Source organism: Lathamus discolor, chromosome 1 (assembly GCF_037157495.1).
Source record: "Lathamus discolor isolate bLatDis1 chromosome 1, bLatDis1.hap1, whole genome shotgun sequence".
NCBI lineage: Eukaryota > Metazoa > Chordata > Aves > Psittaciformes > Psittacidae > Lathamus > Lathamus discolor.
In genome coordinates this window covers 39392130-39408699 of record NC_088884.1, presented here as the reverse complement: position 1 = coordinate 39408699, position 16570 = coordinate 39392130, and the positions used below count along the sequence as shown (strand labels likewise).

The window sequence follows — 16570 nt, the reverse complement described above, 5'->3', positions numbered from 1 at the left end:
AGAACCATATTCCTGTGCTGGCAAGCAGGGGCAGCTGAAATATTTGCCATAAGAAGAAGAAAAAATAGGAAAAAAAAGTATCTTTTTTTCCTTATGCTTCCTTTTCCCACTTTTTTACCTGAAACAAGAAATCTGCATGGGCTACATTGGAGGCTGATCAATGAAGAGGCCAATTTCCTGCCTAATAGTTAAGTTTAAGCTGCATTAACAATATAACAGGACAACTCACTTAATGACTGACAGCTACCAATCTAGAAGCACACAGGCATTATCAGCTTTGTTGTTCCTCAAAGTATTTTAATCATAAGCACTGATTTCAACACAGAAGTTTCTTGCCCCTTTTTCTCAGTATTTGGTAGAAACTGAACCCTGACAGTATTTACTTTCTAGTTTCTAGCCATGCATGTCTCCATGTTAGAGAAATTATGTCCTAGGCACCACAACCGAGTGAACAAAGCTGAAAAACGTAAACCTTAAAAATAAACACCAAATATCTATGATAAACAGAATGAACAAACAACTTCAGTATCTTTATTCAGTTAAGGCTGAAAGGTTCAATAGTGCCAGATTCAGGACCCCAAAAGCAAAGAGCCAAATATGACTCTCAGACTGGCAAGAAACTGCTCATGTAAATCTCAGTAGCATAACCAAATGCCAGTGTATATTAACTGGTCACTCACTGACAGCCACAGAGACAGTAAAAAAAAAAAAAAAAAAACAAAAACAAGAACAAAACCACTGTATCTTTAAAACTATTTGAAGAAAGCCAAGAAGTTGTGAAAGCTACACATGAGGCAGACAATGCTTTTAGTTTATCCAGCTAATGTCCAGAATCTCTAAAGCAGGCTGAAATTTTTCTTAGAATCCAAGTCAGATGCACTTGGCAAGAAAGTTGCAAACATTCAAAAGTGTACAGTGATAAAAGAGAGATGCTCACAAATCACTTTTACTTGTGTAACTGTACCTAACTCAGATATTCTGAGCCACTTTTTGCACACACCTCTCAGCTACAAGGAGGTTCAGTTCCCAAGGTTGGCCCTGAAGTTAGGTGGAGAGCAATACACACTGTGACTGTTGCTTTACAGGTCGCTTATTGCAACAGTACACACAAGAGTGTCAGATACAGAAAATAATTTTCAAGGTGCGTGAAAGATAAAAACAGTGGTGTAGCGGGCAATAATCTTACTGGCATAGTTCTTTGCCAAATGCGAGTTGCCAAGCATGTACAGAAGATTTAATTTGCTCCTGTTGAGCATGAAATATCAGTTATAATTTAAGCTATCATTTCCTTCCATTCCTTACATATTTTTCTGACTAGGCTCATTTTGGCCCAGCTCACTTAACTCAGTTTTTCCTTCAGAGAGTCACAGTTACATCACAGACATTCTTCATAGGATTATATTTGGGTACTTAACAGCTATACAGTGTCAATGTGAGACTCTGCATACTAAACACTGCAAAAATGCACACTAAGCAAAGCAAAAATGTCTCTTAAAAAGAAAAAACAACCCGAAACACAAATAAGGAGGCATACTACTGTTTTCGCAACCACCAGAGAAAAAGAAGCCATATGCACGTTCTCTATCCAAAGAGCATGAAACTGTAAGTTATTTAGCATAAAACAAATCATCAAATTAAAAGAATTCTTACTTTGTTGCCCGTATAAACTTGCCCCAAACTGAGACAGCTGACCTGATGTTGATGGTGATGCCAGCATCTAAAATGTAAGAATAAAAGATTATTAAAGACACAAAGATATTGTACCTTTTTTTTTTTTTTTTTTGCTCTGACAGTTTACAACAGTAAAATTAACTCTAACAGTGTATTACATGTAAAGTCATAAGTTTTTATTGACATGTATAAAACCAGACTTTCTTCTACTGGCAATAAATAGCACAGAGGAAGAAGATAAATGCTTTCAGTTTTAACTCCCTTGTAGCTAAGAGATCCATCTTTACAGAAGGAATAATCAGTTATTTAAATCAGATGTAGGGTTATTTTCCCATGCAAAACATGCATCAGACAAGCAGTGCAATCCCTGCTCAATGTAGTAATATCAAACTTTGCACTTGCTGTTACCAGTTACAATAGCAAAAGGTGGGAAATGAGTGCTAGGTAGCAAGTATACAGAAACAGATACAAACTTCAAATAAGATTCCAATGTTAGAATTATAATGTACTGCCCTAAGAGCTGGTTTGTATATACCATATGAATAAGTAAGATGCACAAATGTCAGAAATAATTGTTCCTGATCTATTATGCCCACTTTGGAGATATCACAGATTACCAAATGTTTCCATTAATCCTTCTTTGTCGACTTTCAGACACGACAGGTGAAATGTAACAAACTAAAGATGCTCTTGGGAAGAGTAAGATCTAAAAAAACCATAATCTGTGAAGAAAGATTGAGATTTGGGTTTGCATACTCCAAAAAGAAGGCAACTGTGGTAGGGACATAGCGCCAGATTTCCAGTCATTGCTGTAGGAGGAAAAGAATAAACTAATGATTCTATGATTCCATTCTCCATGCTGCCACGGAAGGCATTCATAAATTTGAGAAAACAGGAGATTTAGGGTGAATATTTGGGGGAAAAGCCCTTTGCAATCTTAAATTAAGCACTGAAACATCCCTCCCTGGATGTTTTTAAAGAACAGATTAGACATTCATCAACATAAGGTATAGCTGGTTGTTGCTCAGAGCAAGAAGAGGTATTTATTAGTTGACCTAATCCTTCCAGCTCACAATCTTGTATGCTACTCGTACTTAAGTGACCCATAGGCAAATGTCTGCTTGTTTAGCGCAGTAGTCTGGACTTGGACTGAATTTTACGATAGTTTCAAGGAAAGGAATGCCTGGATTCCTACACCTAAGGGGATTTCAAGCTTTTCAACTTGAGAGTAAAGAATTCAAATAAAAATAACTTTTCCTATAATAAACTTCAAACTGCTTTGTTGACTTAACAGACATGCAAAACTCAAACAAACCTTATAAACTGCATCAGCCCTTCCAACCCATACCATTCCATGATTCTATGCTAGTTGTCTATATTGGGGCCAAATCTAGATGGTAGAAATGAGAAAGACAATGTGCAGGATAGACACCAAATATCAAATGTAACATTCATGTCTGTAAACCACAAAGTATTTATGATTTTCTGGATACGTACAGAAGGCCAGAGAAGAGAAATGATAGCAGACAATTAGTGCAGACCATCAGAAAATGTGTGAGAAATATCACCCCAAAATACTACATGCTCATACATATTTTTAACAAAGTGCATATATTTGAGAGTAAGCAACTACAGCGATTAACATCCACATTTGCGTATCCAAGAGGTCTGAAATACTAAGACTTTTTTTCTGCTTCCTGCAGAAAAAAAACCCCAAAACAAACCCAAACCTAACACACATGCCAAACTGGACCAAAGTTCTCTTTCCTTAGTGAAGAACTAGCTGTGAACAAAAAGAACACTTCAAATAACTACCAGTGGCTTCAGTTCAGCACTTACATAGCCAAGTTCACAAGCCACATCTGCATTAGCAAGTAATGCAGGCAGAGAGGAATGCATTTGTAAAACAAACAAGTTGGCCCTGAGGGCCTAACATACATACTGTATTCATTTCTAGCTAAAGTTAGCTGTGACTAAGACACCTGATGGAGTCGTTGCCTGTTAGTGAATGGAACATGTCTGGTGCACTCGTGGAGCATCTCTTCCAACCTGTTTTGATCCAGAAGGAATCAAATTCACTCACGCCCAGACTGCTCTACAACATGAACCAAGCATGCTGAAGCAGGGACACTTGGGAGATAGACTTCAAAAGCACATTCCCCAACCAAACTAACAAGTTGATGTTTGTTAAACGTTGATAAAACAAGCTGATACAGTAAAAAACATTCAACAAGTTGGAAAACCCCAGAGCATACTGCAAGGTTTGGCAAATTGTAACTGTGTAGAAAAAAAAAGAGAAAAAGTTCTGAGACACCTTCAGAAATAAAACCCAAACCCAAACCAAGCAGACACTGAGACAGAACCAACGGTCAAAAAGTACTAATAGCTTTGGGACAAGTAAGCAAAACTGTTAAGCCAAAAAGAAGATCCCATAAGAACAGCTGCTCAGGGCATTCAAAAATTGTTGTGATGGCATGTGATAGAATCAGCAGAAGATGGTACAAACATCAGCATAAAAATCTTTTATTTATGTTAACTTGGATTAAAAAAATAAAAATATCCCAGACCTAAGAGTTACTAGATTACTTGAAACAGAGGAAAAAGGATCCCACCTCTTCTACCCTACTATGTGATTTTCTACTAAGTACTTTAAACTACAGTTAAAAGGAAAGGCAAATAATAGTTAATGAACACTGCTTACTATAAATTGGATTTTCTGTTGAAATATTGCTAAGTAGGTCACATATACTGTGCCATTTGCTTTCACATTAGAAGTTAATTGTGAAGTGACTTGTAGAGAGACCGCTACTGAAAAACGTAATAAACACCCAGTATTACATTCAGTAAGTCTAACAAATAGTGTTAACGTCAAAACATACTTGGACCACAAAAGATAACAACTTGCAAGAAGAAAGAAATAAAAATTTCTGTGGATCTGTTCCAGGCTGATTAAATACATCACTTCTGAAATCTCATGCAGAAGGAATATGCTGTATGGGTATCTCACTTATTCTCTTCATAGTTTATTTTGTAATATGCCAAAAACTACTCCCCAGTGTTTTTTGTGTCACAGCTAAGTAAGGTGCAGTTTGAATTTTGTTGTTTTTTTTTTTTTGTTTTTTTTTTTCCCTATTATTATTTCCATATAACTAAGGTTAACAACAAAACTAAATTAGCTAAAACCTCAGCCTATCCTAACAGGACTTTTATTTGCATTCACAAAGTCTGGGCAACTATTATAGTCTACTCAAACTTGGTCTACCAGAGGTAATGAAGATTCAAGACACACAGTACCGGTAGTATTAAATACATTCCTTTGGGCATCCTGTAATCATTATTTTATCTGACTGGACTACTAGCCACACAACACACAAACCATAACAGCTCTCTAGGAGCTGTACCTGCAATGGTGGCTGGAAATTGCTCTTGAATTTCTTTTAGTCTACAACAGCCAAAGGTCATGATAACCTGAATAAAAACTGAATCAGTCTAACCTTAAGGTGACTAAAGCCTCTTGCTGCTGGCAAGATCATTATTTTAGGAAAAGTATGCCAAGGATTACACCTATGGCAACCTTTGAATAACAAAATGTACCAGAAGACTGAAATCACACCAGCAAACAGCATATTCTAGCAGTATATGTACAATACCAACTTTTTAAAACCAGTAACTAATAATCCTCGATCAAGTCAAGACCTTGTGTAGCATGAAGGGTGCACTTTATTCTGCTAGTGTATGGAAGAACCAACTATCAGTGCTAGCAGACTGAAGAACTAAGTGGATGACAGTCAACCAGGATGTGAACATCATTGTACTCACAAATCTCAAACAGTTCTGATCATGGAAGATTCTGCATCTAAACTCAAACCAACTGATGGTCAAAGCAGATGGCCCGATTTTTCTGGACTGGTCCACACCAAAATTCAGTCAGTTGCAGTGTGCTTCAGGCAACTCGCTATGCCTAGAGATGAATGAGATTTTACTGTAAACTGCTTTCATTACCTCTTAATGGGTTTACTGCAATAAGTTCATATAAGAGCGTCAAGAACCTCAAGGAAACAGCACCAGCAATTGCTTAAACTGTGTAAAACTGCTGTAGTTTACAACCCTCTGGGGAGACTGGCAAACACAGGCTGTAGCCTTCCTGCAAGTAAAGGGAGGTAGTGGGAAGTGACCCAGCAGCCTCTCCCAAACAAAGTCCCAACTTACGGCAGGGACAGCTGCCTGTCACTGTAACTGCTGTGCTAGCACACCTCGGCGTGGCGGCACCAAGAAATCTCAGTAAAGCAACATTTCTGCCAAGGCTACTACATTACGCAGCTATAGCTTAGCTACTTCCTTAAATGCAAGGCAAGCCAAAGTGAAAATACATCAATCCAGAGCTACAAAGTCAACTCCTAAAAGCAAACTGTGTTAGAATAAGCAAGTAAGCCTGTGAGTAATATCTGTCCCAATAAATGATGGGTTTCTCACAGGTGCAAACATCAGCATCATTTTGTATTTGCACTGCTTTATTTCTGGTATCTGCCATCTGTGCTGCATTATTTAATAATAAAACGGCTGACCCTTAGCCTGAAAAGAAGAAAGTGTTACACTGAGATAAAAAATAATAATAAATCACGATAGCAAATAACAGACAGAAAAAACGCACAGATTTTTCTTTACTTCGGCAGGTTTTCAGTAGCATTATTAGTCCTCCTCTGGATGAAAAACTACTTTTTAAATACAGGGCTCACAAAATTCCCGTGTTAGAAGAAAATATTTCCAAATCTCAAATGAGATGAGTGGAGACATTTGAAAGCCTTATTATTGCAGAGTATTATTTGCAAAGGAAAATTGTTTTTTATATAAGTCATTTGTGAAATATAAATCCAAACAATACGGAAAAATACATGAAATCTTATTCAATCTTTCAGAGTTCATCGCTATGGTTGTGGTGGTCTGCCACCAGTTGCACTTGTGGTGGTCTGTACCAGTTGCACCAGAAGGAGACAGAAATGCATTGTTGTTGTCAGCAGTATCTTGAGATCTTAAAAGGCAAGATGTTGCCGCTGAATGACACTATTAACGTAAGGTTAACACGGCTATTAAAGTAAAACTCTAAAACCAAATTCTCCCTGTGCGGATACATTCAGTTTGATGGTTCAGTGTATTAATAAGCCAAAAAATTACCGAAAACTCACTGAAAGCTGTCACAAAAAAATGCCATAAGCAATCAAGAACTAGGACAATAAAGCAAATATTTCAATGAAATAACCAGTTGCATATGAAAAAACAAAAAACAACCCTCAAGAAAACACCCAAAAATGAAACAACCAAAGCCACCCACACCCTGAGCACATAAACCACTAGTGTTACAATAAAGCATGTTCAGTGAATTGAGTTACTGTGTAAGAAACCATAACCTACCCCTTCCAGAAAAGGCAGATGATTTTATGTATGGAATTAATCTGGTCCAAAGAACCACTTCAAATGCTAAAGCTGTCATACAAAAACTATTATATGTTGGCGATTTAAATGGAGATGCAGTAAAATACAGCTTTTAGATGAAGTACAGAAACAACATCTGCCACAGTCATTTAGTTTTTCTATTAAAAAAAATTAATCTAAATATGAACTCAATCATAATAAAAATTATATACTACAGTAATCAATTGCAAAATTAATTTCTGAAAGTGACGTGAAATAACTAACTTCGATACACACTTTTTGCTAACTGTGTGACAGAATACAAGCCCCCATTTTTCCTCTCCAAGTAAATTTAGTTTATCATGTATTGTTTTATTTGATAAACACATCCAGGCACAAACTTAGTAAACACATCCAGGCACAAAGTAAAAGGCTGCATTTCACATTCTAAACTTTTTGTTCTTTCTTCATACTTTATTATGAAAACGCAAGCTATAGGTAGAATGGCAACAAGCTCTGAAAGTGTAAACTGCATGAAAACACAAAAATTCCTTCAGTTTGTTTCTAATCTCATCCCTTGCAAGTGCTTCCAACTGTTTTCATTAACGACACTGCAATTTTCATTTAAAGTTTGGTTTTGTTTTCTTAAAAAAAAAAAAAAAAACAACCAAAAAACCCCCATACTATGTACTCACTGAGAGATGCAAAGAATGTTTAATCACACTCTGGAAAGGTAAAAAGCAACTCTTGCTTTGCAACTCACACTTCAAAGAAAAAAGCTTAAGCCATGTGTTTCACAAAGCAAGCAGGGCAAAGCAACACCCCCCCCCCCCAGTCAAATCTATAAGTATGTTTACATGCAAAGTAACACATATTGAAGTACTCATTTGCCATCTATAATTAAAGACATTAGAATCACAGACTGGTTTGTGGAAGGGACCTTACAGATCATCCAGTTCCAACCCCCTGACACCTTTCACTAGACCAGGTTGATCAAAGCCCCATCTAACCTGACCTTCTACAGTTCAAGGAACAAGGCACCCACAACTTTTCTCAGGAACCTGTTCCAGAGTCTCACCACCCTCCTAGTGAAGAACTGTTTTCTAATATCTAATCTCTCAGCTGCCAGCTTAAAGCAATTCTCCATTGTCCTGTCACTACAAGCTTTCGTAAGAAGTCCCTCTCCAGATTTCTTATAGGCCCCTTTAGGTAATGTGAGGCTGCTCCAAGGTCTCCCTGGACCCTTCTCTTCTCCAGGCTGAACAGCCCCATCTCTCAGCCTGTCTTCACAGGAGAGGTGCTCTACCTCTGATAATCTCTGTGGCCTGCTGTGGACTTGCTCAAACAACTCCACGTCCCTCCTGTGTTGGGGGCCCAGATGCAGTATTCCAGGGGGGGTGTCACGAGAGCAGAGTAGAGGGGCAGAATCACCTCCCTCAACCTGCTGGTCATGCTCCTTTTGATGCAGCCCGGTGTATGGCTGACTTTCTGGGCTGCAAGCACACACTGCTGGGTCACGTTGAGCCTGTCATCAACCAACACCCCCACATCCTTTTCCTCAGGGCTGCTCTCAATCCAATCTCCACACTGATCTATTTTCTTCCCAAAACAAGCCTTACTCTTTTTTCTTCCACAAACGGATCAAGATCAAAACTATTCAGACTATGACAAGTTACGTTAATGTAAAGTAGCCCAATTCAGCCAGCCAGCAAAAGTGTAAGATACAAAAGATACAACTGCTCCTGATATAAGAGGGTTTCATGGGAATTCTTAAAATACTTACACATGCAGTATCTCAAGTTAAATTATGACTAAGCTAACAAACTCTCGTGCAATGACTCAGGTAAAAGCCAAGCAAGATGCCTTAGTAAACAATATACCATAGTTTTCCTTAGAATCCTAAAAAATAGCATTAGAAAGTAAACAATCCAGCTGGAACAATGTGGTATTAGGCAACCCTAAAGCCAGTGCTGTCTCCATAAGACTGACTAAATCCTTCCACATTTAGTTTAGTCCCAAACTTAGCAAGATTCTGGATTTCTAACTCCATGGTAAGCTAAGTCTTGTTACGGGGTTTTATCTCTTGTAAAAGTAATACCTCTCTGTAAGGCCACATATTTCAAAACACAGAGTTTGCTAAAGGTCTATAAATCACTTTAATGGAAGTTCACAGTAAAACGCTTTAATAACAGGTTCTGACCCCTTCAGTGCATTGCCATAATCACATTCATTACAAGCCAAACCCACTGATGCCTTCATGCAACTGCCTCATGACAGACAAAACACCTGACTGATGGAAACACCTTCAGGATGGAAGAAGCCTCTGGAAAGCAGGCTCCTAGAACCAATAAGCCATTTCACTGTGTTTGATATCCAAATTTGAAGACCTCCTACATCAGGAAATGTAGCACTGGGCAGCTAGATTAATAGTTGCAATAAGTCAAATATAATCTGCAGGCTAGATCTTACTTGTCCCAGTTGTTAAAATACATTTGACTTCATAGGAAACCCATTTTGAAAGAACTAAGCTGCAAAAGAACATCAGGTCCCAACTGAGAAAGTCCAGATAAGTTACAACAGTAAGATTGTTCAGAGAAACGAATATGCTCAGCAAACCAACCCATCAGAAGTGAAAACGATTCATTATTATGTTATGGTGAGCATTTTTTTATCTGCTGAGCAATTGAGAAAGTGAACAACAACTGCATCAAGAAATGCAACAGTGTTCACCAAAAAAGGTCTCCTAACTTTCTGTATAATTTGAGCAGATCTTCACTAAGAAGCATGTCTTTGTACTGTCAGATTCAGAACTGCAGTTCAGAACAACAGGAGATGCCCCGATGTTGTGCTCTCATGTAGCCATCTTCAACGGATTGGGCTTGACTCATCTAACCTTGTAGAGCACTTGTATTCGTATCCACGAGAAATCAAATAATTTCAGACTGAATAGGTCCCATCTTTTCTCAAAGCTCATTGTAATTTTTCCCACCCCCCATTTGAAGACAAGAGATTCAAAAGTATATGAAAGATTTGATACACCAATTTCTACCATTGTCAATCTATCCAAATAAAAATACATGTACTCTTGCCTTCAAAATGGTTTTGCTGAGTGCACAAACAGCTCAAAATTGCCACAAATAAGCTCTGTAATTATTTTGTGGGCACACTGTGCATCTTGTTGTCCATTTAAGTTACAGGACTACATTTGTTTCAAGCCAAATCAAACTATTTTCTTACACTGTTCTATTTTCTGCAAGTTCTATAAAATATCTCATTTCTTTGTCAAAGGATTATTGACCTGGTTATCACACACAGATCCTAAGTGCAGCAGAATTCACAGACAGCATTCATGGATATAGTCTGTTCCACTTCCCTACTTAGCACAGCAAGGTTCGTGATGACTCAAGGCAAAGCCACTCATTTAGTAAAAAGGAAGCATTAGACGGTTTGAGCAAGATCTACTCTCATCTAAGGAACCATAATTTTGTGCCTAAAACAACAGACCCAAACAGCATCCGTATTTGGAAGCACTTGTGCACGAGTAACATGCAACTTTTCAATTTCATTTACCATTATCAGTCCTGACTGTCTAGAACTGCATTCCCTAGTGAAAAAAAAAAAAGAGAAGTTAAAAGAAAGCTTTTAGTTTTTAGCTACACTGAGGCTCTGAAGTAAAAATAACACATCCTAAACTATTTGCTCCAACTTCTTTCCACTTGTAAAAAGTCTTCAAAATTAAGACAGGACCTGAGCAGCCTTAGCTGACTTCACATTTGTGTAAAGGAAATTCTTTTAAAATCCAAGTTAGCCAAAGCAGCAAGTCACAAGAATACCACACCAGTAAGTGCTATGAAAGTTGTTTACTAAAAGGCCTGATTTTTTTTTTCCCCATGTCTTTTTTAGATAGGTTCTTAATTCTTTTTTCATTTTGTGAGGGAAGAATTATTTCCTAATATAATTTGAAAAATATTAAAACCTCCACCTTTGGTGTTAAAACAAGGTTAAAAGCTGAAAAGTTCCCAACCCAGGCAAAAACTGTGTGCAAGTCACCACTGTTACCACATCTGAAGACAAGGACAGAAATTCTACTATAAAGTGAAAAACAGGCTCTGAAGTTTATACAAAATATGCTTGCATTAACAGTCCTTACTCTAAATTTTAGTAAGATTTCACCATTCTGTATGTTCTGTATGCTTGGCATATACATACCCATGTATAGCAACAATTCCTTGGAAAATAGCAACTTTTACGGTCAGAATCAGTAAAACTTCAACAAAGAGAAAAATATAAAAACACCTAGTCCTGTTCATTATGAGGATATATACTAAACAAGCAGCCCTTCCTGAAGAGCAGTATTCAAGAAGCTATTCACAAAGGGATTCCCTCAGAACCACTGTATTTCAGGTTGAATAACTCTAGAGGGTAAATCAAGCATAAGTGAAGGACGAAAGATCTGTATGTATATATGATACAGTAGAGAAAAAAGTTAACCTTTTAACTATTTTCTGCAAGTTTGTAGCTAAAACCTGCAAAATACATTACTTTTAGCAGCAATTAATAAAGACATACAAGAAACTGATAATGAAGAATAATAATTTTAATTGCAGTAAAGCTGCACTTTGATTAGATAATGCTACCATATTAAAAAAAAAAAAAAAATCAAAGTCTGCCATTTTCCAGCAAGCTTACAAAGAGATTGTCTATGCCAAATTTTAACACTTCATTACCAGTTGGGTTTTCTGAATACAAAAGTGATCTACTCCTTTCCCCAAAAGTTTCTTCCACCTTTATTTTATCTCCACATTTACCTACTCCATTTCAATATAAATGTGAAGGCAAAGATTTAAAGTGTTTCAAGTATGCTGATTGTTTTTCAACATGCAAGTGTTCATAAAACTGGATCCAAATTTTGAACATTAGTCTTTATTAAATTCTCAGCTAATAAATTCTCAGCTAAAATTCTGAGCAATTATTTTCGTCAATACTAAGTATTATCCAAATAACCACACAGTGTATTTATTCTGTTCTCAAATACAGAACAGTATTTTAGCAAAATTCCAGTTGAAAGACTATTAGAAAACATGGTTATTTTCAATTAGAAAATGTTTCAAAGCCACAAAATTGGTTGGAAACTAAATGAATACAACCACCTTTGCAGCTTTTGTTATCAACTATGAGCCAAATGAGATATCAAATGGAACATATAATACAGAATATACATTTAGCTACGCACAAGTGATCAAAAGTGTGCAGACAATGTCAATATCACCACCATATATATTTATTTTGATCAACTTTTCAAAAAAAATATTACAATAGCATATAATGATTTAATATTTCTTAAGCATTAACTCAAAGTTGTAGTCATAAACAGTGAAGCCACAAGGGGAAAAAATAAAATAATAAAAAATTTAAAAAGCCCTTAAAAGGATTTGGAAATAAAACTTCAAAAAAACTTCTGCAAAAAGTCACTCTTCCATTTCCTCTTGGAACGGCATCACTCTTCTGCCAACTACAGGAGCTTCTATGCCCCGTTTTGGCCACTTCTCCCACAAGCTTTCATGATTTCTCATTTGTCATTCCTGGTGTCTGGAACACCCACCTTCCTTCTCTCGAAGTCCCATTCTAAGATCCACTTCTGCAACATTGCCTACAGAAAGAGTAGGCAACTAAAACACTCATTCACTGTGTCAACAAGCATCAGCTTTCATTGCATACACTGTACAGCACAGCATTCATCTCACTTTACCTTTCTCACTACACCACAATTTCATCCTCAGTGCATCAAAAATACTAAAAAACCCACTTTTAGATAAGAAACACTTTGGAGAAATAGTGTCTACTGGTTTTGAGAGCTAGCTGTATGTCTCAGCGCTCACATAAGGGAAAGTATGTTCAACACCACACATATTCTGTTGTGCCTTTGTGCATCTGTGGTACATATACATCTGTAATGGAAATAAACAGGAAAGAGTAGCCTATTTAATTTTCTTTACACTTTAGTCCTTTACTGGCTCACCTGAAATGTCCCATCAAAACAGCTGAAATTGAAATTGAACTGGAAAGCTACATTTAAGCATTTTGTTTCGTTTTGTTTTAAAAAGCTTTCTAGTCTGAAACTGTTTCCTTCTCTTTGAAAATCTGGATTAAAATTTAGGTAACTACGAGTCTATAGGAAATGTTCATGTTTACACAGGTCAATGTCTATCACAACTGTATATATTCTCATCTGCTATTAAACAACTATATCGCTGAAGAGTCATGTGGGCAGACTTGAAGCAATGACACCAAAAAAGGCATTTTTGAATTTTTTTATAATTAAAAAGAAAATCTAGCCTATATGCTGCTTACATATGTTAAACACAAGCCTGTCATGAGGTGGTATTACTGACATTCAGGTGATATGAACTTCAAGTCATGCTTTCAGTCTTCCATATATTTCTACATGCCACTTCATACAAAAGTGAAATATTTTACTGGCTAATTTATTTATTTTAATAATAAGCAGAGCTTCAGTAACACCACTGCAGTTCCAACATACAACACTGCATTACCAAGGGAAAAAAAAATTAAGAATGATTTGGTTTGTAACTTTTACAAACCCATTGTCATTACAAAAGGGAGAAATACCTAAATTGTTACATTTGAGCTGTCAAACAAGCTGCACAAGGCATTTTCAGAAATTAAAAATGGTTGAAGATGCAAAATGCGAAACAACAAAAACACTGTAGACACAATGTGTAAACAAATAAACCCTGGCAGCTAAAGTTTACATGTATAAACTCACTAAAACTAAAGCACTTGCCACTCATGCAGAGCTCCAAGCTAAATAAAGGCCTTCCTTACATTTATGTCACATACTTGAAAGTATCTCCCTATTGAAAGAGGAAATAATAAACTTGTTCAACTTACATCTTTTTCCGACCGATGTGGGAACATCGATGATTGGCTGTAGTACATATTCTCATCATGGTAGTCACCATCAACCCCCTCTACAAACTTCTTCCTTGAAGCACCAAACATGCTGTTTGTCACCTAAATAAAAAGAAAAACGATTATATATCATATTTCATTTGGTCTGTCACATACTTAGTATATACATTAAATTTAAGGATTGTTAAAAAGCCCTGTTTCTAAACATCTGAAAATTCCGCTTTAAAAATATTTTATGCATATTGCCAATGCAATGGTTCTTTCAAGAGAGATTTTCATGTGACAGAAACTTGTATTTCGAAAGGACTGAGGTGGGAGAGGGTGCACACTTTATTTTCTTGGAGGGGTGTTAGTTTATTAGTTGTTTTTTGAGTTCCATGACTTTTCACTTAGATTTATTTAACATTCAGAATGTCATGAGCAAATGTATCAATTTTTCCTCTCCTCCGGTAAACACTTCTAGTCTAAAAGAAGAAAATTAAGGAATGCTCTTTGGAGCTCAGCTACCTTAAAAGAAATAACTAAAATTAAAAGGGGAAGAAAAAAAATAAGTCTGTGAAATCACTCCCATGTCTTATCACCACAACTTTGGAAAACAGCTTTCCACTTGACCCTGCGCACTCAAGAGTCATGATTAAGAGGAGGTCGTGTTTAACCACACTTAAAGACCTCAAACTGGCAAAGTTACTGCAGACAGGCCCATAAAAAAACACTAGATTTTACTGTCCCCTTACTCCCACAGGCACACACACACAGACAGAGCAGCTAAGTCAGGACCTGGAAACAAAAGAAAAAGCAACCATGCAGCTGGTCACAGAACCTTAACTCATTAGAACACTTAATCCCACAGCAAGGTCATACAACACTGCTCAAGCATCTACCACATGCAATGCATACTTATACACCTGACTCTTATTTATGTAAAAATACACACACCTCTGCTAAATTTCTAATCTACCTGGCTATGTATGAAACACTACCACAGCACTGTGTGGGCTAACCAAGTCCCGTTTTAACCCAAGAGGTTCATGTTCAAACCAGCAACATGGCACACACTGCTCAGCACTGAGCAACTCACCTGGCTTCCTGTACCATATGGGGAGACTGCAGAGAGAGCACCCAACAGGATGGTATCAAACCCTGAGCTACCACCCTACATTAACATACCTTCAAAGGGATCTTTAGCATCTTGAAAGGTAAGGAAGCCAAGTTACAGTTAGCTTATGAAATGCTCTGATCCCTAAGATTTACCATCTTCACGGCTGACAGCATTAGCTGAGTTTAAGGGGGGGGGGGGGTGTGTACAATTTTTTTTTTTAATTGATTTAATTTAAAGAGTCATTTTACAATACCTTAGGCTCATGCTTGAAATTGAAATTTCAAAACATTTATTCTGGTTGGCTGCAAGGAGAGCTACTTTCAGCTTGAAATCCTCTTATCTCTACTGACACAAAATTACTCTGATATTCCTCACAGTATGGCTTATTCAAATTTCACTTTTACTGGCAAAGATTTCTAAGCAGTATTTAATAATATGCATGGTCCTATGCTAGTAACAGCCCCATGATTTCAAAGTCATAGGAGTTTCAAGTAAAAGTGAAGTCAACACTTGGGATACATTTAATACAGCTACATTCATAGAATTGCCCTAAAACATTCAGTTAAACAAAAGCCTATTCCACTAGTCCTACAACAGTTTCAGGTACTTAGACTACTGATGCCTCAAAACAAAGTTCTAATCTGTTACACGTGTATGAAGGCATGTAAAGGTACCGCACACCTTCTCCACATGAAACTTGTATTTTATGGTATTTACAAAAATGTGGAAATGTAAGGTCCCAAAGTACTCCAATGCATTCAGCTGACTTTCACACTTGTAGTGAAGCTTTCATTACACTATAAGCATATCCCACTGTGTTAATCCCCTTACAATGCAATTATCACCTACCAGATGGGATGGAGCATTTAACAGGCTAAGGGGATTATCTTGTCCTTTGCTCTGCCTGAGCAGAGTGCAGAGAGATGAGCAGTTGCCTTTAGCCCCTGTAAAAAGGATACTGAAATGCTTTGGTAGAGCTATCTCGAGCAATGAGGAGAAACTGAGTATCTCAACGCACTACTGCTTTTGAGAAAGTAAAAGGCAGCTTCTCTCAAGTCCTGAAGAGCTTTTTTAGTGCTCCCTTAACAATACCTGGGATAAGACATTTTTATTTGCCCTATAACCTTCCCTTGTGATACGTCATCAGAATAACAAAATTTAACTGTGATAGAAAGCAAGTCACCGAAGCATACACCAAACGGAATTAATGTAATACCTAACCCTGACCTATGGTACAGGGACTATATAACAGGAAAAACAATTCTGTCTTTGACCCGTAGCTTTAGATCTTATTTTCACAAAGGTTTGCACATGGATGGCTATGTATGTACCATAAAGATTTCCAAGTCAGTGGGGTAAGGTCAGAGCTTTCTGTCTCAAAATGTATGTTTAAAGCTGCTGAAAGAAAGCCAGTCTGTCTAAATATGAAGTCTACATACAGAAAAAGTAGAAGATATT

The 16570-nt window shown here is 37.1% G+C and overlaps 1 protein-coding gene across 7 annotated transcripts in view; it reads right to left on the bottom strand.

Moving 5' to 3' along the window:
* Nucleotides 1–16570, bottom strand: part of CNOT2 (CCR4-NOT transcription complex subunit 2) — a 93592-nt gene that overhangs the window by 24619 nt on the left and 52403 nt on the right. For 6 of the 7 annotated variants that reach the window (XM_065668887.1, XM_065668940.1, XM_065668915.1 and 3 more), the window contains 3 exons: nucleotides 13993–14115; nucleotides 12683–12730; nucleotides 1651–1717 (listed from right to left, as the gene is read on the bottom strand). In XM_065668887.1, the coding sequence (XP_065524959.1) occupies nucleotides 1651–1717; nucleotides 12683–12730; nucleotides 13993–14115 (238 nt within the window). The remainder of the gene's footprint in view (nucleotides 1–1650; nucleotides 1718–12682; nucleotides 12731–13992; nucleotides 14116–16570) is intronic. The other variant, XM_065668895.1, reaches the window with a different exon arrangement.